This window comes from Nesoenas mayeri (genome assembly GCF_963082525.1).
Source record: "Nesoenas mayeri genome assembly, chromosome: 25".
In the NCBI taxonomy this organism is placed as follows: domain Eukaryota; kingdom Metazoa; phylum Chordata; class Aves; order Columbiformes; family Columbidae; genus Nesoenas; species Nesoenas mayeri.
The window spans coordinates 4,699,019-4,719,862 of NC_137549.1; the positions used below are offsets into that span (position 1 = coordinate 4,699,019).

The 20,844-nt window shown below is 49.1% G+C and overlaps 1 protein-coding gene across 1 annotated transcript in view; it reads left to right on the forward strand.

Moving 5' to 3' along the window:
- Positions 1-20,844, forward strand: part of INSR (insulin receptor) — a 40,224-nt gene that overhangs the window by 2,309 nt on the left and 17,071 nt on the right. The window contains exons 2-3 of the mRNA XM_080359458.1: positions 3,713-4,264; positions 19,519-19,834. Coding sequence (XP_080215584.1) covers positions 3,713-4,264; positions 19,519-19,834 — 868 coding nt within the window. The remainder of the gene's footprint in view (positions 1-3,712; positions 4,265-19,518; positions 19,835-20,844) is intronic.

A 20,844-nucleotide genomic window follows, 5' to 3' on the forward strand; every position in this document is an offset into this window, starting at 1 on the left:
TACCTCGCCTCGCTTTAGGCGTCTGCTAACTGAGCAACTTACTTTGGGCTCCTTTTGTGAGCAGTAGGAGACCAATCGATATAATTACTATAATAAAGCGTAGGGTACGTTTCCTCCCTTTCTAACTTCACCTAAATCTGGGCGCTGCACGTTTGCTCCATTGCTGCTGGTGGGGTCAGAAATCCAGCTGAGCTCCACCTAAACCACCACCTGCCACAAGCTTCACCTTTTATGTCCGTAGTAACAGCCTTTAGAAATAATTTGCTGCTTATTTAGTATTTCTGGCTCATATGGAAACTCGTTAAGAAGCCCCGTGTTAATTTTTGCTGTCGAAAGACTCGGTCTAGAATGAAGTTTAGTTCCGAGAGTACGCAGAAGGAGCAAGGCGGGGGTATCAACCCGGCGGCAGCGGCGCCCATCGGCTGTCCCAATGTGCCCTCTGCTATTTTAAAGAGCGGCAGCACGGCGAGCGTGGCTACGGTGAAACCCCCAGAGTAAGAACCGCGGTGATATTGGCAACGCGTGAGAGCTGCTGGTGCTCCCCGTGGGTGACGGGGTTGGGAGAAGTGTCGGGGTTGACTTCTGCCCCTTCCCCAGCCTGATCTCCCACGCAATGCCATCGCTTCGCCGCCTGTTCTTCTTGCCGATTCCTAAAAGTCAACCTTATCCAGAATGGCAAAGCTTTTCACATCACCAAAGTGTAATTATTTTAAATATTGTTTATTCCATTAGGCAGCAAACACTATAAAATGCAACGTTACCCAGCAGCTCTCTTGAATGGGCTGTGATCTCTCTGCGATGCTGCATTACCCAGGTCTGGGCTGTTAAAGGGCTGGAGCACAGTGAACTATTGAGCTTTGGGATCCACAGGGTTCACTGCCACAAAGTTTTTAAGTGATAAATACACCCACGGTATCTGAACTCTTATTTGTTTTTACCACCCCGAAGGATCAAGGAGAACAATGGGGATCCAGAACACCCAACCCCAAATCCACCTTGTTCTTGCTGGAGGATTCTCAATCTCTTCACGTTTCTGGATTCTGTTCAACGCTCCGTATCTGCTGTTCACGCAGGCTTAAGTTCCAGATTTCCCCTGGTTAGACCCTGTTGTGAGAGCTAAACTCTGCCTGTACATTCTGTACTTTAAGCTCGATACCAAAGTGGTTTGTCCAGAGGCTTTGGCGTTGGGGATTTCGGTGGAACTCGGGGCGTTTATTGGAGATGTCGGCGGTGTTTTGTGCAGAAAGGCTCTGCGCCTGCTGCTTCAGGATCCAGGGGAGGTTTTCCTTTTCCCACAAGCTGGTTTCTGTGCCGTTTGAAACCAGGTTGTCTGTATCATAACCGAGTTATGATACAGCTTTGATATGAGCTCAGCTTTGCTCTGCAGGGACCAAACCTGCCCAGCCTTCCTACCCAATTGTTGATAACTTCTCCTGGCTCCCGCTACACGTGGGAAAAGGCTTCTTGCTTCGCTTAAAACTGCTTCTTGTTGTCTTGGTAACAATACATTTGTGGGTCGGCTCAAGCAGCTGCTGCGTGAACAGCAGATACGGAACGTTGAACAGAATCCAGAAATGTGAAGAGATCGAGAATCCTCCAGCAAGAACAAGGCGGATTTGGGGTTGGGTGTTCTGGATCCCCGTTGTTCTCCTTGATCCTTCAGGGTGGTAAAAACAAATAAGAGTTCAGATACTGTGGGTGTATTTATCACTTACAAACTAAACTGAAGTAGAACATGGGAACAATCTGTACAAACCCTGTTAATATTTGTAAATTTATAATTATTTGGGCCTTTTGTTTAGTTGATTATTTCATAAATAACCCTCTAATTTGTTTGAAATTGTCCTTATACCAGGGCGATGTCGGTGTTTGGTGTTTCCTTCCATCTCTCTGGCTGTTCGGACCAGGAGCAGCACTGGTTGTGTCATTAGTGACCTCAGAAACCTCTAGTGATACAGGTCAGGTCCACAAGCAGCGTAATTTGACTTATTTTGAGTATATATTAATATATAGGGAAGCGGTGAGTGCTGTGAACTCAGGAGTGCAGAGGGTTACCTCATTCCGCTCAAAATGACGAAAGACCAAGGCAATTACACTTAGTGTATCTATGCATTTTGTTGCCTTGAGCCACACTAAAACCCTTGAGCCACACTAAAATCCTGGAGCTTTTACTCTTTAAAGCCATTATTGGCCTGTAGATCTGAGCTGGATTCTTCGACCTTTTCTTAGGGCCAGCTCTATACATTGAAATTACTCCGCGAAGTACTTGAAATGGGGAGCACAGCGGCTGGTCGTGGTGGCACCTCGGTGCGCTCAGCAAACGAGGACCAAGGTGCCCAATTTTGAGTGTATTGGGGTAGTTTTAGCCGCGCCGGTGGCTCGTAACTGGAATTTGTGTTTGAATTCTGTCCTTTTGTTGTTTGTCCTTTAGCGAGGAATCCCCCTGTCACACACACTTGCTTCCATGGGAGTCCCTGTCTCTCTTATTTCACATAGACACGCAGAGCATACTGTTGTTTCAGCCCATGGTTGGGACGTGCCGCTTTCTGCTTTCCTCCGGTTCGGCTGCAGGTTTCCACGAGGCAGAGACATTGTTGGCCATTTGAATTTCTCTCCCCCTTTCAGAAGGTGCGTCCTTGATCCTCGAGCACCGTGTGCATTCGCTTTCTCTTCCAGAAGGCAATTTATGAAATGACTTGGATATAGTGCCAAAAAATCCCGTTGGGCAATAACGTTGCTTCAAATCCTCTATTAGCGCTGCCAAATTGATTTATTTTTTTTTTTTACTATTGCGGTGGAGCAGATTTTTGAATAATCGTGAAGACGTTTGCGTAGGGTTGATATTTAACCCACGCGGCAGCGTCTGTGTCAAACCATGAGGACCCCGACAGTTGTCACCATTCAACCTCTGTCTCTGCGTCAGTTTTGATTATCGCTCTGTGATTTCTCGGGGCTGTGACGCTGTCGTTTTATAGTCAAACCTTTTACTTTCCTCCTTTTGCTGGCGCCAGGATTCGTGTTCTTCTGTTTAGTTTCTGCTTCATGCGGTTGTTCACTTTGGCAGTTCTTGGGTTACCGGTTCTATGGGATGAACTACAGGTAGTCGTGGCCAGGAGATTTGCAACCTTGAGAAAATAATAATAGTCATAAAAAAGCCCGAACGCCTGATCTGAAAAGAATGCTCAGGGCCAGAATTACCGCGGCAGTAAATCACGGCTGTCGGCAGCGGCTGGGCAGGAGTGTGGGCCGAGCTCTTGCATGGGAGCGTTTCAAGCATTTTCTGCTCTCCTCAAAGCGTTCCATTTCCTTGCTGTTATCCTTTTCCTGTCCTCCCCTCCCTGCACAAACTCGGAATTATTCCCTCTAATCCGCGGGCGTTAATTGCACAATCGGGGCCGAGGAGGGTGTGTCGAAAGAAAACAGTTGCGTCGACTTTCCTTACCTGTGTGAGCCCAAGTGGTGCCCGGAGATCGTGACGGGGGAACATCCAGAACCTCAGGATGGCAGAAAAGTGATGAAATCCTCTTTCCGTCGTGTTTTGTAACCATATAGCAGGGAATGTTCCCCGCGGTGCATTTCTTAACCCTTGAAGCAGGTTTTATTACGAAGGGCCTAGCGGTGAATTCTGAGCGCGGGGGGACAAAACTGGGCCTTCAGAAAACTCAAAATGTTGCCTTTTCCGAAATAAATAACGCCGCTCTTTGCCTTCCAGTTTGCAGGAGCATGGACATTCGCAACAACCTGACCCGGCTCAACATGCTGGAGAACTGCACCGTGATCGAGGGCCACCTGCAGATCTTGCTCATGTTCAAAACCAAGCCGGAGGATTTCCGTGAGCTCAGCTTTCCTAAGCTGACCATGATTACGGACTACTTGCTGCTTTTTCGCGTGTACGGCCTGGAGAGTTTAAAGGGGCTTTTCCCAAACCTCACTGTGATTCGAGGGACTCATCTGTTCTTTAATTACGCCCTCGTCATTTTTGAGATGGTTCACCTGAAGGAGATCGGCCTCTATAACCTCATGAACATCACCCGAGGCGCCGTGCGCATTGAGAAGAACAACGAACTGTGTTACTTGTCCACCATCGACTGGTCGAGGATTTTGGATTCTGTAGAGGACAATTACATCGTGGCCAACAAGGACGACAAAGAGGAGTGTGGAGACGTGTGTCCGGGAACCGTGAAAGGGAAAAGCAACTGTCCGCCCACGGTGATAAATGGCATTTTCATCGAGCGCTGCTGGACCCACGATCGCTGCCAAAGGGGTGAGTCCACGGGGTTTTCTGCCTGTTTTTAACCCATCAGGCCTATTGGAGAGCTGAGAGGTACCTATTAATTGCGAACTTTAAGCCCAGGTTCCTAAAAGCCAGGCTCAAAATCGATCTTAGGCCAAGAGAGGACCTTTGGGGTGGGGGTGTTTTAGTGTTTAGTTCACTGATGTGAATAATGTGTCAAAAATGTGTTTGGTTTCTCTGGGAGATTAGGGAGCACCTGGTTAAACGCAGGTTTAACAAAGGGAGCGCGGGCTGGGCGAGCGAACTGGTGAAGGGAAGAAGTCAGGGAGTCGTGGTCAATGGGGCACGGTCCAGTTCAGGCTTGTAGCCGGTGCAGTGCCTCGGGGTGACAGTATCTCCATTAGGGCTTGGGTGGGGGGTTAAAAGTCCAGGTTGAGGGAAAGGCTGCGGCAGATAGAACGGCGGAAAAAGTCTTTATGGAATAAACCCGACGCCGGAAAGGTGCAGTTACATTTTTACTCATCCTGCCATAAAAAGGTGTAAGAGATGTGGGTGAGCGAATGACATTTGCGCAGAGTAAGAGGCTGGCAGGCGAGTCCAACCTGAAGGGTGAAGGAGAGAGGCCCTGGCTGGTGGTGTCCATGGGACAAGTCAAAAACTGCGCTCTGGCTCAGCTTTGTTCAGAAATTCAGCTGCTCTTGCCACCCCTGAAGTCGCGTTTTTAAACCGTATTAGAGTCGGTTTTAATTCCATACAGATTAGTTTTTTTCCAAACTTGGAACCAACCTTAAACTGAAATTACATATTTACTTTGATTTGTGTGAAATCCGACTGACGGGGAGCAAAGTGAACTGAGGTGAAACGGCTGTGTTTAGGGCTGTGTTGCTGGAGGTGGCGCATCCCAATGGAGCAGCGTGTCCGCAGACAGAATTAGGAAACTTGCGGGCTGCAGAGCATTTCTTGCCAAGCTGTAAAGGGCAATTCTGAGTCTAAGTGCCAGATTTGAGCAGGAATTCCTCCCAGCATGCATAACCTAATGAAATTAGTGTGGTTTCCCCTCTGCCACTCCTCACTCCCAAACCGTCCGCCTTCCTTTTAAAGACAGTGGTTATTTTTTCTCGCCAGAATAACAGGGTGCGAGCAAGAAGATGCAAACGCGTGCGTTCTTTTTTTAAAAGCGAGAAATAACATTATAAAGCACTTTAGTTCGTAAACTCGATATATATCAGCGCTGAAACCTGGTTTCTAGTGCGTTCGTATTTGGTGTTTTCTGCTGTTTCACAAGGTTAAAGATGCGACTGAAACGTTTTCTGTGGCTAAACCGTCGGTGATGTCCCTCATTCCTGAGACGGCTCTGGGGCCGATGGAATGTGGGGTTTTCTCTGTTCTGTGACAGCCTATTGCCAGCAAACCTGTAGGAACGGGGTATTTTACCATTGGGGCCGGAGTCTCAGCTCCTGAGCCTCTCATACGAATTCAGCCGCGTTTGTTGGGTGGCACCCATACGATATCACCCACTATTTTAGTTCATTACCTGACAAATCCGACCTAGTAAATCCGTTTGATTTGGGTTGGAAGTTTGAATTTGAAAATGGTTTCAGAAGCCGCTCTCTGCCGGTGCTCCCGTCTGGCGTTCCGTGGTCATTTGGAGCAGCAAAGCTCCTGCATATTTTGGCTGGAACTGGTATGTGTTTTCAAAACCACTTCACAAGCCGCGCTTATCTTTGTTTTGAATACTGAGATTTGCGCTTTTATTTGTTGGTGGCTGGTGTTCTCAACGAGCTGGTGTCTGTGTGATATTGTGCCTTGTGCCACCTGCTTCAGAACTGATCTTAACAACTTGAGTGGGCTTTGAAACTTCTTTAATAGCCTTTAGACTTTCAACACACACGCGCGCTGGCAAGTGCGGTCGAGATAAGTGACATTTATTGATCCCGTCGGTGGAATCGCTGCGTTCTCTCTTCTCGTGCCAACCATAACGTGTCCTCAACGTGTGTAATTGTTTCGTCAAGATTAAGGGCTGGTGTGAATTGTACTTCGCTTTCCTTTGCCCGAAGAGCCGCATAGAAACTCGCAGGACCGAGGGGATTAACGTCAGGACATCTTTGCAGCTTAGCCGGGAATCTTCAGCAGCTCCCGTCTCTCTGCTGTTAAGCCTTATTTCTGCTCTTTGTATTTTAACCAATATGGGAATGAAAAGTGGTGATTTCAGGGTAACTTTCTCGGGGGAAGTTTGGTTCTGTGTCCTGTGTGTGTCCCTGGGCTGGTTTCTAACGCCGGGCGCACAGTCTGGCATTGGCTGGTGTCTCGGTTTGTCTCTGCATGGGAAGCTGTTGTTGTGTGAAGCGGCACCGCTGCCCCGGGACCGCGGGCTGGGATGGTGTGTTTGCTGGTTTGTCTGCTGGAAAAGTAAATCCTTAAGGAATATGTAAATATTGATTTAAAAAAAACAACAAAAACAAAATGTAGAGAGTGTGTGTCGATTGATAAAACCCAGTTCCACGCTGGCGAGCTTGTCCAGCCTGCTCAGCTCCAGAAACGTGTGGAGATGGGTAAGAAGTTGGAGGGAGCCCATGTGGGCAGGATGGGTGGAAAAAGGGGTTTGTGCAACCGGGGAGGGTGATGGTGACACTGGGGTCCCTGGGTGTCCCCATCGCTGCCACCCTGATCCCTGTGTCACCTCCTTCCCGTTATCCCCCCACATCTCACGTCGATCCTGCGACTGGTATCTGTGTTCTAAGCTCCGGGTTCGCTCCAGCTCCGAGTTGCCGCGTGTGATTATCCGCAGGGCGCGCGGCCAAGTCTGAGTCATCCTCGCAGCGTTCACTCCGGCCCAGAAATGGTGGGGGTTGTTTTTTTTCAGTTGGTGATAACATGTTCAAAACAACAAAGGATCTTCTTACGGACGTTCGGATGGAACCGGTGGGGAGGAACCGAAATGATTTGTGGGCAGCTTGGAAAGAACCAGTCGCGATGTTGAGGGACGCGTGTGTGAGCGCGGAGCCGCGGAGGCGGACGCGCCATCCATTGGGATCCGCGTGTTTCCTCAACGTTTCCTCAAAGTTTTCTTTCCTTTTTTCTGTTTTTTTTCCCCCTAAATTACTCGTGTTGGTGTGAAACGCAAGTTGGTTCAGTTAAGGCCAACTCACGTTATATTTTGAGTAGGAAGAGGGGAAATATGTAGTCTGTTTGGAATTTGGGCCTAGCCCTGTGCTGTTGGTGGCAGGCAAGCGCTGTTCCTGTGCTGGAGGTTTTGTACATTTTCAGCCCACATTTTTATAAGGCTTTTTTTTTACATACATACTTGCTTTTATTGCCATACAAACATAGTTTGGTGCAGCATGTCCATGCAGAGAGTGTTTTTGCTGAAGAATGCAGACAACAAAAATGCTGGAAATGCCACGTCCTAGACCTCGCTCTGCATCTGCCAAACATGATTTTCATATTTTGCATTTTTTCCACTTTTTTTTTTTTAATGTAATAAAATGCTATATGTCTGTCGCTCCACTTGCTGGAGAAACAATTCCCTTCGGAACGGGATTTTTTGCCAGTTCTCCTCGCATTGGGTCTTCTCCGTCCACGCATATTCTGGATAGTAGGAAGTGACAGTGGGAATCTTGTTCATCCATTCATGCGCGTCGCTAATTAGCTGATGAGGCATTTGGCCACCTTAGAGAGTCACAGTTCCTCCCGCCATTTACCTGCGCTCCATTGAGTTTCTTCCCTTTGACATTCAGAGCAATGGGCAGAAATCACATCACGTCAACACCCGCTGTGGCCTTCGTGATGCTCTGTTTAATTAAACAGTCGGATTCCTATGGTCCGCAATAGTTCCAAGCCGGCTGCTGGGGGCTGGCCGAGACACGGTGCTGGACTGCGGACCCCCCGGGGACCTGCCCCCTGTGCGCCGACGTTGGCTCCATCCCTGGGAAACCGATGGAACGACTTCTCCTTGGTGCCATCTCAAGGCAGATCAGGGGTAAGAGGGTCATTAGGGGCAGTCAGCGTGGCTTCACCAAGGGGAAGTCGTGCTTGACCAACCTCATTGACTTTTATAAGGACATAACAAGATGGATGGATGATGGCAGAGCGGGGGACGTGATCTACCTTGGCTTGAGTGAGGCATTGACACATTGTCCCACAGCATCCTCACAGCTGAACTGAGGGAGTGTGGTCTGGATGAGCGGGGCGTGAGGTGACTGCGAACGGGCTGAAGGGAAGAAGCCAGAGAGTCGTGGTCAATGGGCAGAGTCCAGTTGGATGCTGAGGGAGCTGGGGCTCTGGAGCTGGACAAGAGGACACTGAGGGGTGACTCATTCATGGGGATCAATATGGAAAGGGGGAGTGTCAGGAGGATGGAGCCAGGCTCTTCTGGGTGACAGCCAGTGACAGGACAAGGGGCAATGGGTTCAAACTGGAACACAGGAGGTTCCACTGAAAGAGGAGAAGAAACTTGTTGGGGGTGAGGGTGGCAGAGCCTGGCCCAGGCTGCCCAGGGGGGTTGTGGAGTCTCCTTCTGTGCAGACATTCCAACCCGCCTGGACACCTTCCTGTGTAACCTCATCTGGGTGTTCCTGCTCCATGGGGGGATTGCACTGGATGAGCTTTCCAGGGCCCTTCAACCCCTGACACTCTGGGATTCTGTGATTCTGTGATAATCCGAAGCAGCCCGATGGTTTTGATGGACTAATTCTAAAGGCCAGTTTAGCCTTTACTTACATATCAGATCACTTGGAAGTGGAGTAAAGGAGGAAAAGTGGAATGGCCAGATAAAAATGGGCAGGAAAATGATGTGTGATATCAGACAGTCCCTTGGTGAAGATTGGAGGGACGCATTCCTGGAATATAGGACAAATATCTGAAATATGGGCTTCATTCCTTGGAGAACACGCTGCAATTCTGGTTCTGTTCATCCTGAATGAAACCTTTGTAGGAGTCTGTTATCTTCTCCATCTCGGGACTTCACGCTACCAGGAAATTCGAGTTCCTAAGAGCGTGGGCTGTTTCAGGTTTGTAGATAGAATCTTTCTGCAAACTCTTATCTTTATGTGATAAAACTCCAAGCTGTCTCTCTCCATTAGCGCAATTGCGAATTTTTTGTAAGATATTAACCCCAGGAAGGTACATGAAACATTTGGGTCAATAGGAGCAGAGCTGATAGAAGGGGTGACAGTCTGGAGTAATCGCCATGCTAAGGAAAGGTACTGTATGCAAGTAATAACGTTTATGCACATTTTTATGGTGTTGGGGAAGCGGGTCTGGAGGCTACGGGTACAACAGCATCTCTTTAATGTTCTATGACTTATCCAGGGAAAGGTGAGAGACAGGTAAGGGATTGAAAAGTAGCTCCAGTAGCTTTGTTTCCTGGTACAAGCGACACAACAAACACCCAGGAGAACGTTGCTCAGCCCCAAATGTTTCTCAGCGTCTGTGAAATGGCACCGAGAGCTGTTTAAAGAGGTGGTGCCGGGAGAGATTCTGCAGCTACAAACATCTTCAGGGCAGGTTCGAATAACAAAGTTCAGAGGTGTGTGTGGGAAACGCTTTGTGCTGTTTACTTAGGTAGAAATATTACTTAGCAACAGCTTCCTGTAATTTTTATGTGCTGGGAATTTCTGTAACCACGAGCTTAGTTTTATTACCTTTGCATGGGAAAGGGGTCTCAGAGCGCCGAACAGACTCAGACAACGTCAAGGGCAAGATATTTATAAAGCCTCAAACACAAAAGAAATGTTTCCAGCTGCTCCCACACGAGGTGGAAGTGCTCGTTTTGGTGGAGATCTGATAAGAACCGCCTTTTATTTTATTTTTATTATTATTATTATTATTATTATTATTATTATTATTCCTGGTCTCCCAGCTCTGACCCCCCCTAATCTCGCGGGGCGTCTGTTCCCAGCCCTGCCGAGCGGCAGTTTAATGAGTGCGTGTCGCTATTGTGACGCTTGCGAACGGTCCCACATCCTAAACTAATTCAATTTAGCTTATTAAGAGCAGTTAAGAGATTTATGGCGCTTGGTGGCATGGTACAGCCCAGAATTGGGGGAAAAGGGGTGGCATGGCTACTGAACAGTTTACTACCTTAAAAACTAGGATGTCAATACTATGGTGGTGAAGAAATCCCCATGGGGTCTCACCACACTGGGAAAGTTTTCAGCCGAGTTGCTGCTTAAATTCTTTCATCCTCATTCCCCGTTCCCAAAACACTTGTTGCTGAAGCTGGTGGTGGCTGAGAGGAGTTTAACCCTTCACATGCAGAGGTTCGGCACCAGCAGTACTAGAAGGTATTTGAACATCTCAGTTTGATCTCCCACGGTGACGTCGGCTGCTCGAGATACCCAAGGGCACTGCAGGCAGGGTACGTGTTTTTCCCACTTACAGACCAGCTCCGAGTTACCTTATTTGCTTAAACAAGGGAACCTGCACTACCCCTTGTTCGATAAAATGCAGCAGACTGAGTGCACTTGGCAGGCCTGTTGGAAAACGCCGTTGGCCGGGCACGGAGGTGAAGCAGGAAATGGCAAAATGCGGAAAAAAGGTGAAATCGCGAGCAAAGGTGCGTTAGTGATAGTGGTGCGTGAATGGGAGAGCTGCGGGGTTCACCTGGGGCGGCGTTTGCTCGGGGGGCGGGAGACGCGCTTCATTCAGAGCGAGTCCGCCCCGGTGTTACGAGTGATTCAGTTCCCTCGGTACAGATAAGGAACCGGGCGCCTTCTGTATCCGGTGCGGTGTCCTCCCTTCACCCTCCTGAAGGCAGGCAGAACAACCGTTCTGTATTCTAAACCTTAACAATTAGGATTAATTATAAAAGTATTCCACATCAAATGCAGTTCTGCTGCCGCTTCCCAGATTCAGGCAAAGAGCAAGACAAATTAAAGCTGCGTATGGTGGTGCGGCCCTCAGAATGTCCCGAGTTGCAGGGGACCCTGAGGATCATCAGTATTGTGTCATTGTATGGTGAAGGAATGGGAGATCTGTGCTGTAAGAGCTCTGGAGGGATTGTGAGCCGAGAGGTCCGTACAAAGATGTGTGTTCGGGTGCATGAGGGGTCGGCTGAAACGTGTCACTGGGCAAACGTTCCGAAAGATCTTTAGCTGTCGGGAATTGGGTTGTGTCTGTAGATAAAATTTGTGTAAAAAACCAAAACCCAAACAAAAACCCCCAAACCAACCAAACAACCCGAACCACCCACAAAAGAGAAGTCAAAAAGCCTCAGGTGTGAGCAGCGCACAGATTGTTTCTAACGAAAGGTCGTGGATTCTGAGACATTTTGATTAATCACCGAGCTGGTGCAAAACCCAGTGGAGGAAGCAGCTCGGCCCCTTCTCTGCATTTGGAACAATAGCTGGTGACGAGTTCAACCATCGCGCTTCCCAATTATATCCTATAATTGTCTGCCGGTTCCTATTGGAGGGATGTGAATGAACTTGCTGGGATGTTTATGCTGCTTAATTAGAGCTGTTGGTTCGCCGACAAAAAATAAGATAATGAGATTGGGCAGGGGAGGTGGGGGATTGGGATGTGCCCGGGGTTATTTTGGGGGCTGCTCTGATCCCCGCTTTGGTCACCAAATGCTGCGGATTGCGGGCGGGTGCGTTCATCAGCTGGATCAGGATCTTGAGGCCGCGGGCACGGCGCTGGCTGGGCTGACATTGTTTGAGAGCCGGCAGCGGTGCTTTTATTTTGGCGTGTGACATTTAAAACAAACGGAGAATTAACTTTGGCTCTGTCTAGCGCTTAAATGTTGGCTGAGCGAGGGTGATGTTTGCGTTTGTCTGGTTTCCTCGTGAATCCCTATTTAAATGAACTGAAAAACGGGGCCGGGCGCTCGGCACCTGTTAAACGGCCAAAAAGTTTTGTGATGTGAGATTTCTCGTTCTGTTCTTCAAAGCAGGTTCGGAAGGGCTGTGGGGAAGGGCAAGGAGGATGCTCTGTGCTAACTGCTCTGTGAACCTCTCACGCGAAAATCGTGCTAAAATTGCATCACGTCGGGAATTTATGCTTGAGGAAGCGCGTGAAGGGTTTTTGCCCATGGAGGTGGGTTTGGACGCTGCTGCGCGGGCGAGGGCACAGTCGGATACGCAGGACGGCGCAGGAGGCCCCGCGGCGTGTCGGGTTTCCCGGGCGCACGGCACGTGCGGGTCAGCGGGCGCTCGGTGCAGCCCCGCGCGTCTCCGGTGCCGTTTTAGGCTCCGTCAGGCGTCCACGTTGCGTCAACCACACTGAATGCTCCATGAGCAATACTCATTAAAACCTACAGTTGTTACATTAGCGAAAGAAAGCGTCCCGTGAAGATTGCCTTCTCCTTAGGCTGCTCTTCCACACTCCAATAACATTATCTCCAAGGCTGCCTCAATAATTTGTATAGTGTTCGACTGCTCTTTCAGCGCTTGGATATCGGGTTTCTGTGGCTTGGTACGAAACTAATCTACAAGTCTATTAGAACTAGGTGGGACCTTCATCAAGCATCAGGGTGTTTTTTGCTCAGTGGAATATAAAATGCTCTCCTTTGAGGGCGCACAGTGCTGGGTGTGATAAGAAACCGTCCTGGTGTTTTGCATGGCTCTGTGCGGAAGGAGGAGTCGCTGCGGGACGGCTCTTGTTGATCGGCACTGGGGGAGAGCGGGTTGTTTTTCCACATGCTCTAATCCGTGATAACAAAACGAGCTCCAGATTGTGTTTTTCAAACACGCTTGTCTCTGGGTGCTCAGATTCGCCAGCGACCGTCAGCTGCGGTGGCGCATCCAGCCACCCAGGGCATCACTTGAAGCGGCGCGGTTTCAGATACGAGCATTGCTCTGATGCTGAAGGAGCCTGAGCAGAGCTCAGCGATAAACTGTCAAGTGTTTCGCTTTATTTGGGGTATTTTACAGAGGATTTCACGCTGGATGTGGACTCGGTACCACCGATCTCTTCTCTGCTGCCTTGTCTTGTTCTGCGCCCCTCTGCACCTCGGTGGTTGTAACGTGGAGCTGATCAGAGCCAGATCTCACAAAACTTCAGATGGTGAATGCAGCAAGAGCATTGAGACAGAGTTTAACTTTAAGATGGGTTTAGACAAGCAGCTGTCGGAAATTTCTCAGGTAAAGTGTTTGATCTGGCCCTGGCCAGGTGGATGGACTCGGCGGCATCTCCAGCACATCGCAGGGTCCCTCCTGGTCCAAGATTCCAGTGGCAGCAGCTCCGTGCTGACGTTGGGAACCGCTGCAGTTTGCTTGAGAAAAGACTCTTTGTCTCTGAAGAAACTGATAGGGCTTTTGGTATCTTGCCGAGCAGAGTCCCATCTCCTCTTCTTGCTACATACCGCTTGTTTATGGATTTTTGTTTTCCCCAGAGGAAGCTTATTTCCATAAGTTTCCCCCACACGTGGTAATTGAACCAAGTGACTTCAGTGACAGTTTGAAGAGTTTATCGTGGCAGAGGCATAAAACAAAACAAAACGTTGTGGCAGTGGACACTTGGAGCCATTAACTGTTGTGGAAGAAAGATTGAGAACCCAAGACGTCCCCTGGATTTATTGTAACTTCACACGGTTCAGTTCCCTTGTTGTTGGCTTCTCCTTGTTGGGATGGCCCAACTAATTAGGGATTAATTTCCTTCAGATGCCAACATTCTCTTGCATAACTTACAAGGAGAAATAGATTAGTAGGCTCTGAGGGTGGCTTGTGCAGTGGAGTTAGTGGGTTTTGTACTTATCTATAGCCATTTGTTTTTCCTGATCCACTTGTTATTATCCATTGAATGACTGGAGCGTGGGTCTTGCTGGCGTGCCGGAGATGACAAGGGCAAGTAGTAAATAAAAATACATTTCATAGAGAGGTCTCAACTGCTTGGCTCGGGGACAGCAAGCAAACAGGATCTATTTCAGTGCTGCTAAGTAAATTCTTATACCTAGAAATAAACTGTGGAGAGCATACTTGCAGCTTTGGGCAGAGGGAGAGGGGTGTATGGATGAGTGGGCATGAGCTGGTGAGGCCAAAGTGACCAGAGTAGGCGAGAGAATATTATATGGATGCATATAATCAATGTATCTGGATCTGGAGCGGGTTGTGTTCCTTCTTTCTCTCCAGCTTCTTTTCAGTATCTTCATCCACACACACAAATTCAACTCCGGTATCCATGTTTATGATTCATGACCATGCCGTGCGATCTCTCCAGATTAAGATCTTAACCTCTGTCTGACATTTCGGTGCAGATCATTAGTTATCAGCTTCATCTTGTGGTTAATCTTATGCTTCCACCCATTTCATTACCTTTCCCTGTTAAGGACAGCTCCGCTTTCCCATTTGCTGTAAACCATACGGCCTTTGGAGTTTAGATTTGCTCCTATTTTGTGTGTCCAGGTTACATTTGACACATCCCCCTCCATAACATATCCAGATGCAATCCTCCCTATTCCCGTAGAGCCGAATGTGTCGACTTCGCTTTCATTCTTTCGTGCCTTGTTTACTACAACATCCTTCTCCGTGGCCTTGAGAAATGGGATCTGTTGTCTCTGCAGAAAGCAGAGGTTGTGCGTGTCACAGAAAACAGAATCTCAGAGTTGCAGGGGGTTGAAGGGCCCTGGAAAGCTCATCCAGTGCAATCCCCCCATGGAGCAGGAACACCCAGATGAGGTTACACAGGAAGGTGTCCAGGCGGGTTGGAATGTCTGCACAGAAGGAGACTCCACAACCCCCCTGGGCAGCCTGGGCCAGGCTCTGCCACCCTCACCCCCAACAAGTTTCTTCTCATATTCAAGTGGAACCTTTTGTGTTCCAGTTTGCACCCATTACCCCCTGTCCTACCATTGGTTGTCACCAGCAGAGCCTGGCTCCATCCTCCTGACACTGCCCCTTTCCATATTGATCCCCAGGAATGAGTCCCCCCTCAGTGTCCTCTTGTCCAGCTCCAGAGCCCCAGCTCCCTCAGCCTTTCCTCACATGGGAGATGCTCCACTCCACTCACGTATGAGTAAATTTCTCTATTTCCAGAGCAAAACTCCCCCGGTAGTTGTAGCACAGAAGATAATAGATTAGTCCCTGGTCTGAGCAGCGGAAGGCTGGCATGGAAGAGGCTGCATTTCTCAAGAGATCTCCCTTTATCTGCTCTTTTCCTCTATCAACACCACAACTCAACCTTTTCCTCCATTATCTCCATTGAACAACGTCTTCCACAAGCCTCCAGATCCTGCGTTATCGCCACAGGACAAGGTGCCACGCAACTCCCAACCCTTTTATCTTTTCTGAACTCCCGTTTGCTGATCCCAAGAGGTCCAGATGACAGCACCAGCATCTCCGCCGCTTTGAGCTGTGTTAGACTGGGAGGATGCGGCCAAACCCACGGGGGTTTGCAGGTACCACCCGTCCCATTTTGGAATATTGGAGATATTCCCATAGCTCCAAATGAGCACGAAAGGCTAAGGAGGCAAAACAAGGGTTTTTGTTCTTTACTGATAGATGAGATAAGAGTCGAAACGCTGTCCCGAGAAATGTCAGTGGGAAGAGTTTCCTTGACATGTTGTTTTTGGAAGTCACTGTCCATGGGAAGGGAGGCACCTGCAGTTAATTTTATCTGTTCCTGTGTAAATACGAACCTCCTAACGTTCCCACCTCGCAGTTCCGTGGGGTCGTGGCATTATGTCCTGTCATATCTTGTTTTATAAAAAACACTTTAATTTTAGCGCTGATGTAGAACCTTGAATTTATCTGGCACTCGGCTCTTCCTGACTTGGTGCTAAGGGCCCAAATCCTGTTGGAGTCGACGTGTTTTGGGCGAGTTGTTCCCTGTGTGTCTTTGGGGAAAAGGGAGTGATAACTGTTGTTAGAGCAGCTGAGCACCAGGAATAAGCGACATCAAGTTTGCTTGAATGTAATGTGATATTTCCTGAGTTTTGCTTGATAATGACAGCCAGCATCAGGCATTGCTGACAGTCTGTTTGTAGAAGCATGTTAAATTCTTATTTTCTATCCAAGTTTCTCCACTTATTTTGCAGATTAAGGTTGAGAGCTACTGTTGGACCCCTGTAGCCTTATACTGAACCTCCCCTGGACAGAGTTTGATTTGATTTTTAATAGTTCTTTTCAACCTTACGATACACTAATGCACTCAGCTTGGGTGTCATCCTCACGTGTCCGATCACATAAATGATTGTGAGCAAAAAAAATTGTTTTACAGATAAAAATTTTATTATAGAACTCTAAGAAACGCTGCTTAACGAGTTACTGAATCTGGAGTCTTCGTGACGGGAAGAGAATGAGTTGATATTAAGGAAAAGTGATCAAGTGCAAAACGCTATGCACGTATACCATGATGTAATATATAATTCCATAAGGAGCTGAGATCCGTATGGATTTCAATGGCAGCAACGCCGCGCAGCACTTGCAGAGACTCGGGAAAGCAGCACAGAGCCCGCGGGGCTAAATTAAGATCACACGCTTGCGACACAGGCGGCAGGAGCTGCGGCGCGGGGCCCTCGCTCCTCGCATTGCCTTTCTTCCCCCTTGCTGCCTTTGTTGTTGTTTAGAACCGCAAGAGCCCATTTCCACAGAGGTCACTATCGCCACTGTACAGTTAGGAAACCAAATTACAGCTCCCACCGCAACCGTAACCCGAGTGCGATTAGATACGTGCGAGGCTCTTCGTGAATAAATGTATATGACAGATACCGCAGCCATTTACAGTAAGAGGGGGGGAAAAAAAAGCGCAGAGCTCTCCGATACTGTTTCCGTGGGACTCTGGCTTTGAATTCTACGCGTGTGCACGTCATATAGCATTACACGAACCTAAGCTCTGGCAGCGAGCGGCACATATCGCGGCCAAAACAGCCCGTTCTGAGCCGCGTCCATGCCAGGTCCGCACTGGCTTCCTCCTACGCTTTTTTTTTTGGCTCCGTGTTATAAATACGCCTCGTGAGTTAAACACTCGCCGTGAGGAGGAAAAACAGCCTTTAATAGCCCGTTAAATTGCGTGAGCTTGATGCATTTGGCGCGTGGGGCTGCGGGGGGAGCGCCGCGCTGGGCGCCACGAGGGGTTAAGGGCGGTTTGATAGCGGAGGGCTGGAGCCTCCCTGCAAATGCATTGGCTGAGGCTGAGGGCGGTTCTGCTGCCGCAGTTGTTTTCTGTCCTGGACTCCCTGGGATCCGGAGCCTCTTAATGACCCTCGTCTCTAATCAACGCGCAGGTTTGTGCCGCTCGTACCGAGGTGCCCGGTGAGTTTGCTCCGTGCCGGTGGCCGCGGGGTGGCCCGAACCGACCCGCGTTGCACAGGACAGGGATTGTGTGTATTCATGATGAATTGGTCCCAAGCCCCCATGGGAGCGGCTGTCCCTGTGCAGTGTATAACACAGCATCTCAATGTTATTACCTACCCTGTAAACTTTCTTCCTAACGAGCCGCAGCCCTCTCGTCACACCCCCGTCCTTTGGAACGCTCATCTCACCCAGCTCCTTGCTGTTTTAACCCATCCCATGGCACCGAATCCCAAAGGAAAAGCAAAACTGAGCGATTTACATTTCTTTTTTCCTTTTTCGAGCCGTTCGCTGCTGCTGCTTTTTAGCAGAAAGCAAGAAACAGGACTTAATGTTTTCAGCCGTACTCCCGTATCCAGACTGTTTACCAGCTTAACGCTTAATTGACTTGCCTGTTCAATATGGATCTCCTGGTTACCCGTGTTGGCTCGGGAACGTGTTTACAGGATCCATGTGTTTTTTTTTTACCTGGAGCGCAGGGAAGTGGTGAAACGGAGCGATCCAGAGGTAGAAATTCCTTCGCGCTGACTCCGTTGCCTTTTGTCCCCAAGCTGGGCCTCAGTGGCACGAAGAAACGGCACTTGGAATCTGTAATCGGAAAGGTTTGTAAAAGTGCATTGTTTCCCAGGTCTTTGGGAAGCTGGTTAAATATTTATTCACCCCTGGAATGAGAAGTTTGAACCGCAGCGTGGGCTCCGATTCTCCCCCGTCCAGGGGGGTAGTTGAGTGTTGTGTTAGTGAAGTGTTGTGTCACCTTAGGGACAGCGCTGGCCTGCAATGGAAGTGTAACGTGGCACAGAGAACCAAAACCAGCCCCCCCACCTCCAAACCGAGACAAAAAACCTGCAAACACAAAGCCAAAACCAAATCAAAGCGAAAAACCCGACACGTGCAGAGTCACCCAACCTGGATGCTGCAGTAATAATTGCAAGAAGTGGTAGCGGAGGGACCCTGGAGAGGTTTCTGTGCGACTTCCAGCTGCTCGTTTGGGAAAAACGCAATAGTTTGTAGCACACGTGCTTTGGTAACGTCAGGACGGCATCTCTTCAGGATCTTGGGTAACGAGGATTTGCACAAAATAACAATTGATGCTTTCTGCTCTTTGCTTAATGGAAAGAGAGACGTTGCCTTGGCTTCTTCGCTCCCTTCGAGCGGTATGTCAGGCATCAAAAGCTCGTAGAACAGGAAAAGGAGAAACGTTAAGCACAGTTCAAAAGTAGTTTAATTGTATCTTCTCAAAACCTTTAGAGTTGAGAGTTTATACGTGGGTCGGGCTGCGGCGAAGGGGGATGTTCTGCCCTACGTACAGCTGGGGTTTGATCATCACCATACGGGTCACACGCTGCTCGTTGAGCTGAATGAAACCTGTGGACACTTCTCGCTCAGCCCCAGCCGTGGTGTTTGCTCGGAGCTACGCTGCTCCTCGGGTTCCATTTCAAAGCCCAAACCGCTCATTAAAAGTATTGTGAGGTGCTAAGTGATGCGTGATTAAAAAGTAAACCCTAAGAACCTTGAGCAATAGCACTCGTGGGTGCTCTCCTTGTCGCACCCGCAGGGACAGTCACCAAGAGCCTGTGCTAGGTGCCCGGGAAGCAGCGTCCGCAGGGAAACGGGCGTTGGGTCGGCACGTAATGGGAAGCAAATCCTGATAAACCCAGAGGGTTGGTGAAAGTGTTGGACGTGCGTTATTTGCGGTGTAAACCGAAACGGTCCGTCCCAGGCTCTTGCTCTGGAGTCCCATTGCTTCTGGGCTTCAGAATGCTGGAGTCACCAGAGCTTGTCACACCGGGCTGAGAGGAGAGAAAAACTCGGGGGTTTATTTGTTTTGAAGACGAGCATCAATGAATTGTGAGAGTGAATGATAACACGCTTCAAAAAGATTATTAACGTTTGGAATTCACGCTAAAAAGTGAAAATGAGGTGGCTCATGGATGCCTCTTTGAAAAGCAAGTTGCCAAACCAAGTAGGCCAAGTTGGTGTTGCTCGTGCTTCCTGGCCGTGCACCACGAGCTTGTCCTGCGCTGCTCAGTCGCCTCTTATCTTTTCTCTCCGCAGTTTGCCCACCTGCCTGCAAGTCCCAGGGCTGCACGCCGGACGGTCAGTGCTGTCACAGCGAGTGTCTTGGGGACTGCACGGAGCCCAACAACCCCGAGAAGTGCGTGGCTTGCCGCAACTTCTACCTGGAAGGCAAATGCGTGGACACCTGCCCGCCCGGGTACTATCGCTTCGAGGGCTGGCGCTGCGTCACCTTCGGCTTCTGCCAGGAGCTGCACAACAAGTGCAAAAACGCCCGGGAGTCGGGGTGTCACGTTATCCACAACAACGAGTGTGTTCACGAGTGCCCCTCGGGGTACATCATGAACTCCAGCAAGTAAGTGCGCGTGTCTGCAGGCGGGGAAAGCGGTTCTCGTGCTGCGCTTTTCTCTCGCCCGGACAGCGGATTTGTGGCTAAGACAAAGAAAAGTTTCTGGATTGGAGTGGCTGTGATAATTACCTGGTCGACTTTAATATGATTTGGAAAGTAATACCTTGCTAATTCAAAGCCGTTAAAAGCAGCCAGGTCTACCTACTGGTTTATTATCTGTTTCCCTTGTTTCCTCTAAGTTTGGAGAAAGTGGAGAGAGAGGATAAGGAAGAGGAAGGTGCTGGAACTGGAAAGGTCTTTCTGTAACCGAGTGGGACGAGGGAGACGGGCAGTGACGAGGCTTTAGTGACCCCGTGTCCCTTCCCCGTGTCCCTTCTGAGCAGAACTCAGACCCGAAAGCCCGGCCATTAAGCAGAAAAGTGCAAAGTGGTGTCTAATGAAAAGAGCGGAGCGTGTTTGGCGTGGCTGGTTCTCAGAATGTCTGTCCTCATCTCCCTAATAACGTTCATTGAGCGGGTTCACGCTGTGCCAGACGCAAACGGGCAGAGTAACAAACAACCGCGGCGCGGTCAAAGCAGGGAACGGCCATTCTGACTATTCCCAGGGCTTTCCAACAAAGGAATTAAATAATTTATGCTGCTGGGCTGTTTATCACTGAAAACTTTGTTTGTTCCCGCAATAACATTGTATATCGTGATGAGTCAGATTTCCTATGAGTATTGATAGCTTTGTGCTCGCCTGCCTTTGCTGCTGCCATCAGAATTTCGGGGAATTTGCTCTAACGGGACTTTTTATTCCGTTTCCTGTTTTGCTTTTCAAAAGAATGAAGTAGATACGCGGCTTGTGCGGCACCAGCCATCGCTGGGTCGGGCTGCAGGTCGGACCTCAGCATTTATTCCTCTGAAACAGTCGGGAGCGTGTTCTTACGGTGGTACGACCAGGGCAAGCAGCTGACTTGCTGCCCTTTAATAATTCTTTCCCCAGAGCACACGGCTGCTTGTCTTTTCTTAAAGCAA